General features: G+C 43.3%; 2 protein-coding genes across 3 annotated transcripts in view; both read left to right on the top strand.

Moving 5' to 3' along the window:
* The window catches only part of ELAVL4 (ELAV like RNA binding protein 4), a 91,172-nt gene that overhangs the window by 17,589 nt on the left and 57,509 nt on the right, over positions 1-16,074 (top strand). Inside the window, exon 1 of one of the 2 annotated variants that reach the window (XM_029283122.1) lies at positions 13,300-13,308. The exons of the other annotated variant lie outside the window; for it this stretch is intronic. Within the exon in view, the coding sequence (XP_029138955.1) occupies positions 13,303-13,308 (6 nt within the window). The 5' untranslated portion in view covers positions 13,300-13,302. Of the gene's footprint in view, positions 1-13,299; positions 13,309-16,074 lie in introns of those variants that run through there. 2 annotated transcript variants of the gene reach the window in all.
* Positions 6,317-7,537, top strand: LOC107283063 (transcription initiation factor IIA subunit 1-like). The gene is given in 2 exon segments (XM_029283123.1): positions 6,317-7,118; positions 7,209-7,537. Coding segments are annotated over 2 exon segments (1,104 nt in total). The 3' UTR covers positions 7,511-7,537.

Raw genomic sequence — 16,074 nt, 5'->3', positions numbered from 1 at the left:
GTTCATGATAAATAAATAATAGGAAATGTAATTGTGCCATTTAGATGGTGTAATAAAAACTGTAGTTGACATTGTAATTTGACAATTCTATTTTTAAAAAGTGTGTGTTTCGATTCTTGATAGCTTCCACAAAATTTTGTGGATACTGGCCCTGTTCAGAAATAGGCTTTTAAAATGCTATTTGTTCATTTATTCTCTAGCACAATATTGGTTTAGCTTTTGATAAATTATTAAAATGCAGATCAATAACTAATAGCATACGAAGAAAATATTACAGTTCAGTAAAAAGTAAACATTTTCCCCAGTGTTTTCAATAGCAGATATAGCTAGACAGTTTTATATATGTGTGCTCAAAAAATATGGGAATTAAAGAGCTCTATTTAAACCTGACTAGAGCATTAGTTTTTGAATTTATCTTGTAAGAGATTTTATTCTTCATGCTAGTTAGATATGAAGATAAAGATGGAGATAAAGAACAGCACATTAATTAATTGCACTTTGCTGTGTTCCACTTTGCCTTCCAAATAATGCCCTCATTTACAACCTTCACAAGTCTGTCGGAGGATAGTTGAAGTAAAATTGTAAAATTTTAGACTACTGCAACATGCTCTACATGGGCTATATGTCCTTGAAAGGCATTTGGAAACTTCAGCTGGTGCAAAATGCAGCTGTGTGGCTGATAAATGGTGCCAGAAAATGCAGCACATGTAACACCAGTACTACGGGAACTGCATTGGTTATTGGTATATTTCAAGGTGCTGGCTGTCATATTTTAAACCCTAAATGGCTTGGGATCAGGTTATCTGATGGACCACCTTTTTCCAAGAGTCTTTATCCAGCCAACTCAATCCAGCAGATTGGGCATGCTGCAGATCCCCTTAGCCAAAGAGAGTCAGCTAGTGGGACTGAAAAGACGGGTCTTTTCTGCAGTAGCCCCTGCTTCATGGAATATCCTATACTTGGAGATTAAAATGGCTGCAATCCTATCTAAAATTATCCCAATCCTGTCTAAAAGCCTGGTTGTGTTCCTGAGCTTAGGTTGTTGAGTGTGCTAAGACTGGTTCTCAAACTGTGGTCCTCAGAACCCTGAGGGGCTGCCATGTCATCACAGGGGGTTCGTGAAGGTTTGAAGACAGAATAGAATAGAATAGAATAGAATAGAATATCTTTATTGTCATTGTGTATCTCACAACGAAATTAAGTGTAGTGCACACTACACACAAATAAAAACCACAAGTAAAAACATACATTATATACACACATCCTTCACATTCTATTCACCATTGCATTGCCTCTAATATTGCACTTCAGTGTTGCACTATGTAATAGTATTTAATATGGTTACAACTCTGGGATAAAAATATTTTTCAGTCTATTTGTCTTTGTTTTTATTATCCTGTACCGTCTGCCAAAAAGAACGTCCGGAATGAGATGAGTCTTTCAGAATGTTTTGAGCTTTCCTAAGACAGCGGGAACTGTACAGTTCGTCCAGGGGGGGGGGAGGAGAGGGTAGCCAATAATCCTCTTGGCGATGGTAATGACCTTCTGGAGTGCTTTCCTATCTGCTATTGTGCAGTTGGGAAACCATCCACAAATGCAATAGGTTAGAATGCTCTCTATGGAGTAACGGTAGAAGGTCACCAGCAGTTTTTCATTCAGTTGTTGTTTCCTGAGAAGTCTCAAGAAATATAATCTCTGCTGGGCCTTCTTAACCAATGCTTTAAAATGAGCACTCCAGGTCAGGTCCTCCTTTATGGTAACATCCAGAAACCTAAAGCTGGCCACCCGCTCCACATGGTCTCCACTGATGATCAGGGCTGAATGTCTTATTTATTCCTCCTATGATCTACTATAAGCTCCTTGGTCTTAGTAGTGTTGAGAACCAAATTATTGTCTCTGCACCACAAGAGCAACCGCTCCACCTCATCCTGGTAGGCAGACTCATTCCCCTTGGAGATAAGCCCCACCATTGTTGTATCATCCGCAAATTTAATAATAATATTGCTGGGATGAGTGGGGGTGCAGTCATAAGTATAGAGGGTTTAAAGTAGGGGGCTCAACACACAGCCCTGTGGGGAGCCAGTATTAAGAATAAGGGCTAAAGAGATATAGTTGCCCAATCTAACCCTCTGAGAGTGGTCAGACAGGAAGTCCATAATCCAAAGGCAGATTGAATGTGAAAGTCTGAGGTTGACAAGTTATGATCTTGAGTTAAGTCTTGGTAGTTTGTGGTCCATGGCCACAAAAGCAATTTAAAGGGAGTCTGCAGTGAAGAAAAGGTTGAGAATCACTGTGCCAAGGGCTCTCTTTTTCTGGTTTTATTGTTACCGGGCCAAGTATCTCAGCTGCTATGCATATTTATTTTGGCTAGATATTTTTATTTAGTTTTCTATTTTTTATTGTTTTAAAAGTTTTTATTGTTTTAATTTAATTTAATATTTTTTAATTGTAAGCTCTTCAGAGTTACTGATTGAGGGGGGCAGCTATAGAAATTGAATAAATGATGTTTCACCTAGCGACCACTTTGCTAAATGATCTAGTTGTCAGTCGCAATTGTGGTCACTAAATGAGGATTTTCTGTAGTCAAAATGTATAAGGAGGATTCTCGAATGCTAGCATTTTAAACCATGTACTTTTTCAGATTAGGTTTCTGTAATAAAATAGTTCCTGGTATCAAATTTTCAAGAAAAAAAAGTTATTTTATTTGGGTTTTTAAAAACAGTAGTCCTAAAGAGGTTCTTGTGATACCACATATTCTGCAAATAAATAGAAGAAACATTTCTCTGAATATGTAGAGAACAGCTGCTTTCTGTTTGTATAACATTTTTCAACACTTAAGAAAAAAACCCATATAACTCAAACCATAAACTTTCCAAACCTATTTTTATGGTCTCAGAATATCATACTACCAGCTAATTAAAGTGGGCATTTCTTTTAGTTTATTTACCCTATTAAAGTGGATCTATTAACTATCCAATCTGATTACTTTAAAGTTTCTAGTATATCTTAAGGTCACACTTGGATTAGATTCTTGTTCTGTGCTTAAATGTTCCGAACTTGAAACAAGAGAGACAGATAAGTTAACACAACTGAGATTTTTAGTAATATAATAGAGAGGAAAATGAGAATATTTTCTTTAACATATTTTCTCTCATTTAACGTGGGTAATGATTGGTATGAATAATACAATTCCTCAAAATCATCAATATATTTAGATCATGCCAATCAATCTAAATTCAGTTATGATGTTGCAAGTGTTTATATATTTCATTTAATTCATTTTCCCCATTTTTAAACAGATTAAGAAGAATCAGTATTATAACTGCACTTAATATTTTTAAATTTGTAATTCTATGTATAATTTTATATATTATATAATACATATTACATTTACTATTAGATTAAATATAAGTACCTTTACTTTTATTAAATACATACAATATACTGTGCATCCAAACTGCATGCCTTTTGTGTGTGCAGTGTCTTTATGACTGTGAGTTCAATCACCCGCTCCTTAGACCCATACTCCTAGCTTATTAAAAAGGCCCAGAGGAGTGTCATGAGTGGGTTCTACAATACTATATTCCATAAGTTTTGTTCATCTGATTCAGGTTGCCTGTGGCTTGGACAGAACAAAATGTAAACTGCTTTGCTTAGCCTGGGTGTGGCTGAAACAAAACCCAAACCCAAAACAGTGTCAGATATTCTGAGAAAAGGAAAAAGTAGGATTCAGAATAATCCTCTGCTACAAAGATCTAGATCAGTGGTGGTGAATCTATGGCACGCGTGCCAGAGGCAGCACTCGGAGCCCTCTCTGTGGGCATGTGCATCGTTGCCCCATCCCCGCCTCCCCCCATGGCCCCCTCTTCACCAGCAGCTCCCCCCCCGGAGGATTATCTCCCCCAGACATGGCCCGTGTGGAGCAGCGCAGTCAAGGACATGGCAGCCGGGTAGCAGGGACAAGACTCCACCCTTGTGCCCCATCGCGTGCAGATGATGTTGCGGGGTGTGAGCCGAGGGCGTGGCTGCCATGGCACTGCAAGGCCGCCTGGGTGATCTGCTGCGACGGGGCTTGGAGGCGGTGAGTGGCCCTGCAGGCGGGCAGGGCAGGGGCAGAGCACGGAGCAGGGGCGGGCTGGGGTGCGGGGCAGATTTTGGGCACTCGGTCTCTAAAAGGTTCGCCATCACTGATCTAGATGAACATTGGTAACTTTAATCCTTAACTGACTGTGCTTTTGGAGATGGAAGTGGTACAAGTTTTGTGTTTAAAGGGAATGTGAAAAGAGACAAATTATAATTTTTTTATCTCTCATAACAAAACATTTTGGCCAGTTACCTGTTCCAAGGCAGAAGGACCTGATGCTAAATAGTTCATAATTAATTAATACCAAAAGTGCACTTTCAAAATGTTTTTTAATAAACTTCTTCTAGGTCTATGCCAGCCCTAACCTTGTCTCCATTTACCCTAATACTAGATAGTCCTTGAGGTACGAACCTCATGGAGCCTGCCTATTAGGATCGTAAGTAAAAAAATTCGTCAAATGAATCAGACTCAATTTTACAGATTTTTAAAATTAAATTCATTAATTGAATCAAATGGGTCATTAAATGAACAAAAATCTGTCTTACTATTTCCTCCGATTGGTTAATTGATTGCTGCCATCATTAACTGAACTGAGAGGCTTTCCCGCCGGCCGCCCATCAGCTGTTTCTGATGCAGCCTTGGCTTAGGAATTAAATTGCCTCCAAGCAGGCTGGCATCCATTGCAGTTGCTTTTTTAAAAAAACGTTGCTAGTCAGCTCAAGTGTCTTCAGCTGCCCGGGGGGGGGGGATTGCAGTTGCTTAAAAAAAAACCACTTGCCACTAATTAGCTTAAGAGACTCCAGCCAGGCACCCAGAGGGAGATGGGGGAGGGATTTACAGAACTCTTGGCTTGCCACAATAATAGAGATGGAAGGGACCTTGAGGTCATCTAGTCTAACCCACTGCTCTCACAAGAGAGTATTTTTGATAAATGCCTATCCAGTCTCTTCTTAAAAGCTTCCAGTGATGGGGCACCCACAATTGGAGGCAATTTAAATTTAAAATCTACAAACTACAGTAATATATACTAATTTCCAAAATAAAAGCAAGGAAACACAATGTTATAGAATGCTTTGTGTAGATGCCGGCTAGCATTTCTCAAGCAGTTTCAAGGCAAATGTAAACAAACGTTATCTTTGCAAAGTATTGTACTTACAAACACAATAGTTTGCAAAGTACTGTACTTAAAAAGCACAGTGTTCCCAAATGCTTACAAACAAACAGTACAGTACTATAGAGGAGGGGTAGGCAACCCAAAACACTCAAAGAGCCATTTGGACCCGTTTCCCACCGAAAACAAAATGCTGGGAGCCGCAAAACCCTTTTGATATCTAAAATGAAGATAACACTGCATATATCCTTTTTTACCTTTAATATGTGTGCGTGCGTATGTGTGTGTGTATATACAGGGTTTTTTTTTTCTCATAGAACGCCCAGAACGGAGTTCCGGCACCTTTTTTGGATGGAACCTTGTAGGGTAGGCAAGGTGGGTTGTATGACGTGTGAGTTCCGACACCTTTATTTTATTTTATTTTTTACAAAAAAAGCACTGTATATGTAAAATAAAGGTAAAAAAGGATATATGCAATGTTATCTTCATTTTAGATGTCAAATGGGTCTCTCTCTCTCTCTCTCTCTTTGTCTCTTTCTTTCCTCTCTCTCTCTTCCCTCTCTCTTTCTCTCTCACTCTTTCCTCTCTCTCTTTCCTCTCCCCCTCTTTCTCTTTCTCTCCCTCTTTCTCTTTCCTCTCTCTCTTTCTCTTTCCTCTCTCTTTTTCTCTATCTCCTTCCTCTCCCTCTCTTTCTCTCCCTCTTTCCTCTCTCTCTTTCCTCTCTCTTTCTCTTTCCTCTTTCTTTCCTCTCTCTTTCTCTTTCCTCTCTCTCTCTCTCTATCCAGGTGAGGAGAGAGAGAGAGAGAATGAAAGGCAGACGGCGCTGACTCGTTATATAAAGGGCGAAACAAGCGGAGCAGAGGGCTGGCGGCTGCAGCCCAAGGGCCGCCGTGTGTGTCCGGGCCACGGGGGAAGAGCGAGAAGGTGGCTTCTTCAGTGCGGGCGGGTTAGCCGGGCTGAGGAGGACGCCCCTGAGGCGAGACAGGGTGGAGGAGGTGGACAACGGCGGCGGCAGCAATGGGGAAGGGGGCCCTAGCTCGCCTCAGCCTGCTCTTGTCCGGAGAGGGGTGTTCGGGGGCGCCCTGCCTTGGGATGTGTGTCCTACACGGGTGGTGCGGAACATGGCAAGCTCAACTAACACAAACCCCGTGCCTAAATTGTATAGGTCTGTGATTGAAGATGTCATTAATGATGTCTGAGAAGTCTTTCTTGATGCAAGTGTGGATGAGCAAGTCCTTGTGGAACTTAAAACACTATGGGAAAACAAATTACTGCAATTCAAAGCTGTTGATGGATTTCATTCAGAGGAACAGCAACTTTTACTGCAAGTACAGCAACAATAGCAGCAGCAGTAGTATTCCCATCATCATCACCACCCGCAGCCACAGCAAACAGTTCAGCAACAGTCCCAGCAAGTCCTTATTCCGGCAACACAGCAAACACCTCAGCCTCAAGTTATTATGCCAGATTCCAAACTGATACAGCACATGAATGCATCAACCATGAGTGCTGCTGCTACAGCAGCCACTTTGGCTTTGCCTGGTGGAGTTCAGCAGATACTCACAAGTTCAGGCCAACTCTTACAGGTGGTTAGAACTGCCAGCGGTGTTCAATATTTTATTCAGCCTAAGCAGCAAGTAGTTCTACAGCAGCAGGTTATACCACAAATGCAGCCTGGTGGAGTTCAGTCTCCTGTTATTCAACAAGTTTTGGCTCCAGTTCCTGGAGGGATCTCGCAACAGACAGGAGTGATTATTCAACCTCAGCAGATCTTATTTACAGGAAACAAAGCCCAAGTAATACCTACAACAGTGGCTGCACCTACACCAGCGCAAGCACAGATTTCTGCAGCTGGTTAGCAACAACTTCAGCAACAACCAGCACAACCACAGGCACCTTTAATGCTGCAAGTAGATGGAACGGGTGATATATCATCTGAAGATGAAGCAGAGAAGGAAGAATATGAGCCAGCACAATCACAGGCACTTTCAGTGCTGCAAGTGGATGGAGCAGGTGATACATCATCTGAAGAAGAGGAGGAGGAAGAGGAGGATTATGATGATGATGAAGAGGAAGACAAAGAAAAGGATGGAGGTGAAGATGGCCAGGTTGAGGAGGAACCTCTCAATAGTGAAGATGATGTTAGTGATGAAGAAGGACAGGAATTATTTGACACTGAGAATGTTGTAGTGTGCCGGTATGACAAGATACATAGAAGTAAGAATAAGTGGAAGTTTCACCTCAAAGATGGAATCATGAATCTTAATGGCAGAGATTATGTATTTTCCAAAGCCATTGGAGATGCAGAATGGTGAATACAGAAAATAAACTCAAAGCTAAGACAAGAAAAGTTGAGACTTGGACAGTACACTTCAACAGAAATCTCTCTCTGCAGACCATAAAGAAACAATAGAACTAAGGTTACCAGGACAGAAAAATAGCAAGGCAATGTTGACACTATTTCAAATGGAAAAATTGAGGCATTGGTGCAGCTAGCTCTGTCCAACAGCTGGTTTTATATGAATACCTTAATTAACCACTTCTACCTATAGATAAAGGTAACTAGCATATGATGCTTAATCTCCCCTTACACTGATTTGAAGGAACTCTTCTTTTTGGTAACAGTACTATGGAAAAGGCTTAGTGTGTGCTTGTGCATAAATTGTGCTGAAACGCTCCCCTGGGGAGTGGGATTGGTGAGAATATTGCTCAAAATTGTACGTGGGGATTTAGCCAATTGGTGAGGATTGAGGTGTTGAGTTCTAATTACTATTGAGTAAACTATTTTTAAATCTCTTGTACTGGGCCATGTATAATTTTATTGACAGTTTTAGGCCTCTTATATAAATTTTGATCCTGGTACCAAAATATCTCATTCGTATTTTAAATTTAATAATGCTGAACATTTTATTTAAAAGGAAAGCAATAAAAATCACCATCTCCCTTTGCTCTCTTAAATTATAATTTTTTAAAAAAAATGAAAGGCAGACGGCGCCGAAGGGGCGGGAAGGGGGAGCAGGACGGGAGGCAGCGGCTCCGGTGGTGGCACGGCGGTGGCCACTGCAGCATCATCAGGGGTCGCCGCCGGCACGGCTGCTGCCCCTGCCACATTCTCGGCCATTTTGCCATCGCAAGAGGAGGGCGCCAAGAGAACGCTGCTCTCCCTGCAACGGGGAGTGCTGCCGCAGGGACAAGGGGGGTCCCGACCCACCGCCAGCCTCGCAGACCAAGGTCTCCTTCTGCAACACCGAGGGCGGCGGCGGCTCCCCGAAAGCAGCCAAGGATGGGGCCAAGGTGGGCCTGGGTGGTGGAGAGCCCTGCAGCAGCGGGAGGACGGTGAAGGGGCATGGCTGCCAGTCCACTGCCGCTTCTCCAGCCTCGCCCAGTGTGACTAGCGGTGGCAGTCTCAGCGGGAGGATGGTGAAGGGGCACGGCTGCCCAGCCGCCGCCGCCGCCTCTCCGGCCTCGCCCAGCGCGAAGGGCAGTGGCGGCAGTGGGAGGATGGTCAAGAGGCACTGCATAGCAGGTGGGGAAAGGGCTGGGCAGGCGCCGCAGGGGAATCTCTCGAAAGAGGCCACGGAGATCCGCTGCCCGCGAGATGGCCGAAAGGCACGGGCGGAGAGAGGAAACTACAGAGACCCCCGGCAACCCCCCCGGACTAACAGGCGGTGGCGGAGCAGGGCGAGGGGAGACCCGCCGGGCAGGGAAGAGGCATCCCGAGAGTGGCCACCCGCAGCTACTTACCTTTCCAGCAATCCTCCCGGGTCTTCCTCCGCTGCTACCACGTGTAGTCCGAAGAAGGAAAGAGGTTTGTGGGCAGTCCCACAAACCAAAGAAGTTCAACCAATCAATTCAAACTTCCTGAGAAGTTTGAATTGATTGGTTGAACTTTTTTAGTCCCACTTTTTTTTTTCAGACTGCACATGGCTGAGGACAGGGAGCTGCAGGAGATGGCTGAAAGAGGCGCATGTGGCTCTGGAGCCGCGGGTTACCAACCCGTGCTATAGAGTAACAAAAAAGAATATTTTAAAATACTTACAGAAGCAATTCTAGCACTCTAGTCCTCAAGCCTTGGCAGCAACAGATCCTCCACGCACCACCAAAAAACCCCAAGAATTTGGTGCAGAAATCACCAGATCTTGTTTGGCCATGTGACCAGGGACAAAAAAAAACCCCTGCCAGCTTCAGGAAATTGCGTTTGTAACCCAAACAAGTCACAGAGTTAAAAATGGCCACCATTGCAGCAGTGACTGAATCTAAGTCACATGGCTACAGAGGCCTCTTTTTGGTCACAGTTTTGAATTTCTAACGTAAGTACCCTTTCTGAATAAATTCATTTTTGTGAAAATTCGCTAAATAAATGCTCGCACCTGGGGGATTATCTGTAATTTAAAAGTGGACTTGCAAATTTACCCTCTTTTCTTCACTGGCCACCAAAACCAAACAAGATTTGCTGCCATTCTGGAATAATTATTTTACAGTGTCAGTGCTCAGTAGCATTGATATCAAAAAATAATTTTTGAGTCAAGTGCATATATTGCTCAACGAAACAATCCTTTTTCTAACACTGAAAAAAATTGTAACAAATGAGGCAAACCAAAAGTTTAAGTGTGCCTTTGTAGGAGGAACAGGTTGATGTGTTAATAATGCAGTAAAAAATGAACATGCACATCATAAAATGAACAGATCAAGCAAAATACTCTTTTGGTTTTTCAAATGTAAAGCATTCTACCTGCTTTTCTTCGAAAGTTTTCAGAGTCCAGCTTCTTCACAAAAACCTTTACAAAAAAACAAACAAGCAGTTCAGCAGTATATTTGGGCAGTAGATGTTGGCATGATAAGTAGATAAAAACAACCCTCCTTTTTTCTGTCTAAGCCATATAATTTACTAGCCAAAGCATAACATACATCAGTGATGGCGAACCTTTTAGAGACCGAGTGCCCAAACTGCAACCCAAAACCCACTTATGCATCGTCGGGTGCCGGGTGGGTGTGGCCCATTGGGTGGGCATGGCTGCAGTGGTAACAGCAGACTGGGTGGGACTAAAAAGTTCAATCAATCAATTCCAACTTTGCAAGATCTTTTTTTCCCTGGAGAAGTTGAAATTGAGTGATTGATTGAAGCTTTTTTTTTTTGCACATGGCGGCGGAGGCCTAAAGCGAAAAGGTTTTATAAAACCTAGGTGAAGGCCTAGCACTGGGGCGACTGCACGCGTGCCCACAGAGAGGGCTCTGAGTGCCGCCTCTGGCACCCGTGCCATAGGTTCGCCACCACTGACATACATGCTTCATGCTTCATGTATGATTGCATATGGCCTTGCAGCCAGTGTATCAGAGTAAATGGTCATAGTGGTGGAGCTAAAGGAGAGTAGAGAACGTGAGAAGATGTTGAATGAATTCCACTACAACTCCAAGCTTGCAAAGTCTAAATAAATCCACATGGAGTCTCCTGCAATGTGAGCCTCCCTCAGGGGTTGTTGCTCAGAAATTTGAAACAACCATGTGAACTATATGGAGTTTCTTCCATTGTGATCCTCAATTGTCCAATGTTTTAGTTGTACTAGTATGTAGTTGCTCCAGTATGATGATGTGCTGCCAAAGCTCTGCTGCCCTTAGAGCCCTGTTCCTGGAGTTCACCCAAAGATCTCTCTTTGAAAAGCTTCAAGGCAAGTAAAGCAGAAAATAATAAAGATCACTTAAGAGTTTTGTTAGGAATAATGGTCAAAGGGCAGAAACAGATTTTTTTTAATTTGTAGGATAAAGAAGATATAGTGATGAATCCATAGCCATTTTACACAACTATCCAAACAGCTTGAGTAGTTTTATTTATTTCATCAGAGGAAGTAGAATTTTCCTAAATATGAATGTGATATTTGCACTATATTGTATATTAAATATTATTTAGTTTCTGTTATGTATTTTTTCATTTTTCTAAAAAGCTTTGTGTGTGTATGCATGCATGCCTTTGATTCAGTGTTGACTCTGGCAGCTGCCAGGACTGCAGTTTTCTTGGCAAGATTTCTGAAGTTTGCCAATGTCTTCTTCCTAGTACCAAGAGAGAATGATTGGCCTAAGGTCATTCAGCTAGTTTCATGAATAAAGCTGAATTAGAACTCATCGTCTTCCAGTTTCTAGTTTGATGCTTTAACTACTGGGTTTTTGCAAGCTTTAGCTGTCTATTTCACTGCCTGGAGAGGGCAGTTTAGCCTTTAAGTTGTAATTGGGCTCTGTAGGCAGTCAGACAGCCAACTAAAGCTTGTAAAGACCCAACACCCTATATTTTCTTGCACAAGTTTCTACAGAACAGTAGTCGACTCACTTTTGGAGATGAAGGGGTTTTTTTTCCAGTTCAAGGGAAAAAGCTGCAAAAAGATGTTCTTTCTTTGCTTCCATTCCTCTACTCTTCAGCCTGGACTCAAGGTAAGGTTTTTGACAGTGATAGAAATTGGAAAGCAGAGATTCAGAATTTAGTTTTAGCACCTAATTGGAGGGTTGGGAGAGATCAACAAGTACATCCCTCCCAGCTTTGTTGTTTATTGAAGAAATGTGGCTTTCTGGGGGAGGGAAGGAGGGAGGGAGAGGGCTAAGAAGGAAAATTTTGTGGAAGCTTGTCCTGAAGCTACCACCTTTTATGCAAGAGCCAGCTTCCTGAAGCCTAGCCAGAGGCAAGAGAGATGGTCAGATGATCGGTGATCAGCTGATTGGAAGAGAAAGCTCTGAAAGCAACCACATTTCTGCCTGAAAATGGCTGCTGCTTCCCAGAGGCATGGGAAAGGCCCGAGTGCTGCAGGTCTCATTGAAGTAGGATAGGGGAAGAGAGGCAGGGGAACGCTGCAGCATCCCTATGGTCTGTCATAAGCCACAGGGCCAGTTCAGTTGTCATAACTTCGAAATAGAGTCATATGTAGTTTTGGGGATGTCAGTCTTAACTTTGAACTGTCGTTAAATGGCCTGCTATTTCTTCAGGACTACCTGTATTTACCACATGTATGGTCCAGATGTCCTTCATAATATAGTTGCAGTTATGATTTTCCAGTCATTATGGTAATAATAATAATGATGATGATGATGATGATGATGATGATGATGATGATAAAGTTGGAAGGGACCTTGGAGGTCATCTAGTCCAACCTCCTGCTCAGGCAGGAAACCCTATACCATTTCGGACAAATGGCTGTCCAGTTTCTTCTTAAAAACTTCCAGTGTTGGCGCATTCACCGCTTCTGGAGGCAGGTTGTTCCACTGGTTAATTGTTCTAACTGTCAGGAAGTTTNTTAATGCAGCCTAGCACTGTGTTGGCTTTTTTGGCAGCTGCAGCACACTGCTGGCTCATATTTAAATGATTGTCCACTAGGACTCCGAGATCCCTCTCACAGTTACTACTATTGAGCAAGGTACCCCCTATACTATACCTGTACATTTGGTTTTTCTTGCCTAAATGTAGAACCTTACTTTTTTCACCACTGAATTTCACTTTGTTAGATAGTGCCCAGTGTTCAAGTCTGTCCAGATCCTCCTGTATCCTAAGCCTGTCTTCTGGAGTGTTGGCTATTCCTGCCAGCTTGGTGTCGTCTGCAAATTTGATGACTTCCCCATCTATCCCCTCGTCCAGATCGTTGATGAAGATGTTGAAGAGCACTGGGCCCAGAACAGAGCCTTGGGACACCCCACTACACACTTCCCTCCATGTAGATGCGGTTCCATTGAGGACCACACGCTGAGTACGGCCGGTCAGCCAGCTACGGATCCATCTGGTGGTGGATTCAAACTTCTGAGCAAGATATGGGACTGAGATTGGTGTGGTCACCCTGATGGATGACCTTTGTTTTGGAGTTAACAAAAGTAATATGATTTTCTCTGTTCTTCTTGACACTTAACTGCTTTTGGTGCCATCACCCTGGTATCTTCTGGATTGCGTGAGAGAGCTGGAAACAGGGACACAGCTTTTCCGTTCTTCCATCCCTTTCTCTTAGGGGGAGAGGTTCCTGAAAACGGGATTTAGGATACGGTGTCCTTCAGTATTCCATTCTATTGCTGATGTTTTTCAATATATATATGAAATTGCTAGGGGAGATCATCAGGAGATTCAGCCATGGATACTATTTCGATGCAAGTGACCCCCAGATCTTGCAATCAGATATGGCTGAATGAATATTATTACATTGAAACTGAATCCGGATAAGGATTTACTCATTGCAAGGGACAATGGTAATTCCAGAACTGCCTATCTTGAATGAGATTACATTCTTCCAAAGGTTTACGTGCAATTTGGATATAAATCTCTCTGGTTTTATCAGGCTCCCAGTATCAGAACAAACATGTTGAGATTCTTCCAAGAAGATCTTTTTTATTGTTCCTCACCTAAAGATAAAATCTTTCAAAACTAAAACGGGCTACTATCCCCATAAAGTCTGGAAACTATAGGTAGTCCCTGACTTACGACCACAATTGAGCCCCAAATTTCTGTGGGTAAGACAGTTGTTAAGTGAGTCATACTCCATTTTACGACCTTTCTTGCTGTGGTTGTCAAGTGAATCACTGCAACTGTTAAGATGATGATGATAATAATAGAATTGGAAGGGACCTTGGAGGTCATCTAGTCCAACCCCCAGCTGAGGCAGGAAACCCTATACCATTTCAGACAAATGGCTGTCCAGTCTCTTCTTAAAAAGTTCCAGTGTTGGAACATTCACTGCTTCTGGAGGCAGGTTGTTCCACTGATTAATTGTTCTAACTGTCAGGAAATTTCTCCTTAGTTCTAGGTTGCTTCTCTCCTTTGATTAGTTTCCATCTGTTGCTTCTTGTCCTGCTTTCAGGCGCCTTGGAGAATAGCTTGATTCCCTCTTCTTTGTGGCAGCCCCTGAGATATTGGAACACTGCTATCATGTCCCCCCTCGTCCTTCTCTTCATTAAACTAGACATACCCAACTCCAGCAACCGTTCCTTATATGCTTTAGCCTCCAGTCCCCTAATCATCTTTGTTGCTCTTCTCTGTACTCTTTCTAGAGACTCGACATCTTTTTTACATCATGGTGACCAAAACTGGATGCAGTATTCCAAGTGTGGCCTTACCAAGGCATTGTAAAGTGGTATTCACACTTCATGTGATCTTGATTCTATCCCTCTGTTAATGCAGCCTAGCACTTTTGCTTTTTTTGGCAGCTGCAGCACACTGCCTGCTCACATTTAAGTGATTGTCCACTAGGACTCAGAGATCCCTCTCACAGTTACTAGTAACAGTTACGTAGTAACACGGTAGTTAAGTGAAATCTGGCTTCCCCATTGACTTTGGTTATTAAAAGAGCGCAAACCTTTTGATCCCGGGACACTCCAACGGCCCTAAATATGAACCACTTGCCAAACATTGAATTTTGATCATTTGATCATTGGGGGGGGGGGAATGCAACAGTGGCAAGTGCGAAAAATGGTAAGTCACTTTTTTCAGTGCCGTTGCAACTTTGAATGGTCATTAAACGAATGGATGTAAGTCGAGGACTGCCTATTAAGGGAGGAGCCGTCTTCACCCTCTTTCTCTCACACAAACTATCTGAACTGTGTTGTCTCTTGCTTCTCTGGAATGCACTCCCTCCCTCTTGGGATTCCAGACTACATTCCATCACATATTTCCCCTTATTGAGGTAACTTCTAGAACAGGGATAGGCAACCTTGGCTCTTTTATGACTTGTGGACTTCAACTCCCAGAATTCCTGAGCCAGCCATGCTGAGGGGAAAGGGAGAGGTTTCCAAGCTGAGCCATTCTGGCTCAGGAATTCTGGGAGTTGAAGTCCACGAGTCATAAAAGAGCCAAGGTTGCCTACCCCTGTCGTAGAAGGACCATTGAATAACTTTTTAACTGTTTCTATGACTATGGAGGGTTGGAACTGCTGTCTGCTCTTTGGAAAAAAACAGCTCCAGCTAGGCCGAAGTGCTTCCCACCCCCACTTCCCTCATGGATTCATAAATTCGGTCGCAACTTTACTCACAAGCATCCAAACCGGTGTTGCAGCTGTCTGTGCTAATTGAGCCACACCTTGGTATTTTGAAGAATATGCTGACATCCAGAGGCAGTTTCGCCCCACCCAGACTTTTAGCTTAGAAAAGCAAATGCTAAGATAGAGTGGGAAGCGGTGTGGAGGAGGAAAAGTGATAAGCAAATGGCATATAAATGAAGAAGCTGAAGTCATGTCTGGAGAGCGTCAGCTATCAGTCTCCTACAGGACAACAAGCTGCAGTAAAGAGCCGTGGTGGCCTAGTGGTTAGGACATAGTATTGCAGGCTGACTGTGCTCACTACCAATAGTTCGACCCTGACCGGCTCAAGGTTGACTCAGCCTTCCATCCTTTTGAAGTCGGTAAAATGAGGACCCAGATTGTTGGGATCAATATGCTAACTCTGTAAACTGTTTAGAGAGTGTTGTAAACCACTGTGAAGTGTGTGTAAGTTTAAGTGCTATTGCTATTACTACAGGGCGCAACATATCTTGGCGGGGGTCCTGTCTGGAGCTTGGAGCTTTGCTGGGAGCTCAGCAGCAACTAGAACAGCGGTTCTCAACCTTTTTAATGCCGCGACCCCAACTGGTCGTAAGTCGAGGACTAAACCGGTCGTACGTCGAGGACTAAACCGGTCGTAAGTCGAGGACTAAACCGGTCGTAAGTTGAGGACTACCCAACCAGTCGTAAGTCAAGGACTTTCCCTGCCCGGGAGCGCCGCACATGTGTGGTTCCGCCCCCTGTGCCGGCCGAGGCGTAGCTGGCAAGCGGCAGAGACGGAGCAGGCCGACCACCAGCTGGCCCAGCCCAAGGGAGGTAAGGCACCCGCCGGAAAAGGGGAAAAAAATGGCGGACAGCCTTGTTTGGTGACCCCCATGAAATNTTCAATT

This window comes from Protobothrops mucrosquamatus, unplaced genomic scaffold (genome assembly GCF_001527695.2).
Source record: "Protobothrops mucrosquamatus isolate PMUCROS unplaced genomic scaffold, P.Mucros_1.0 scaffold24, whole genome shotgun sequence".
In the NCBI taxonomy this organism is placed as follows: Eukaryota; Metazoa; Chordata; class Lepidosauria; order Squamata; family Viperidae; genus Protobothrops; species Protobothrops mucrosquamatus.
This window is presented reverse-complemented; position numbering and strand designations above follow the sequence as displayed.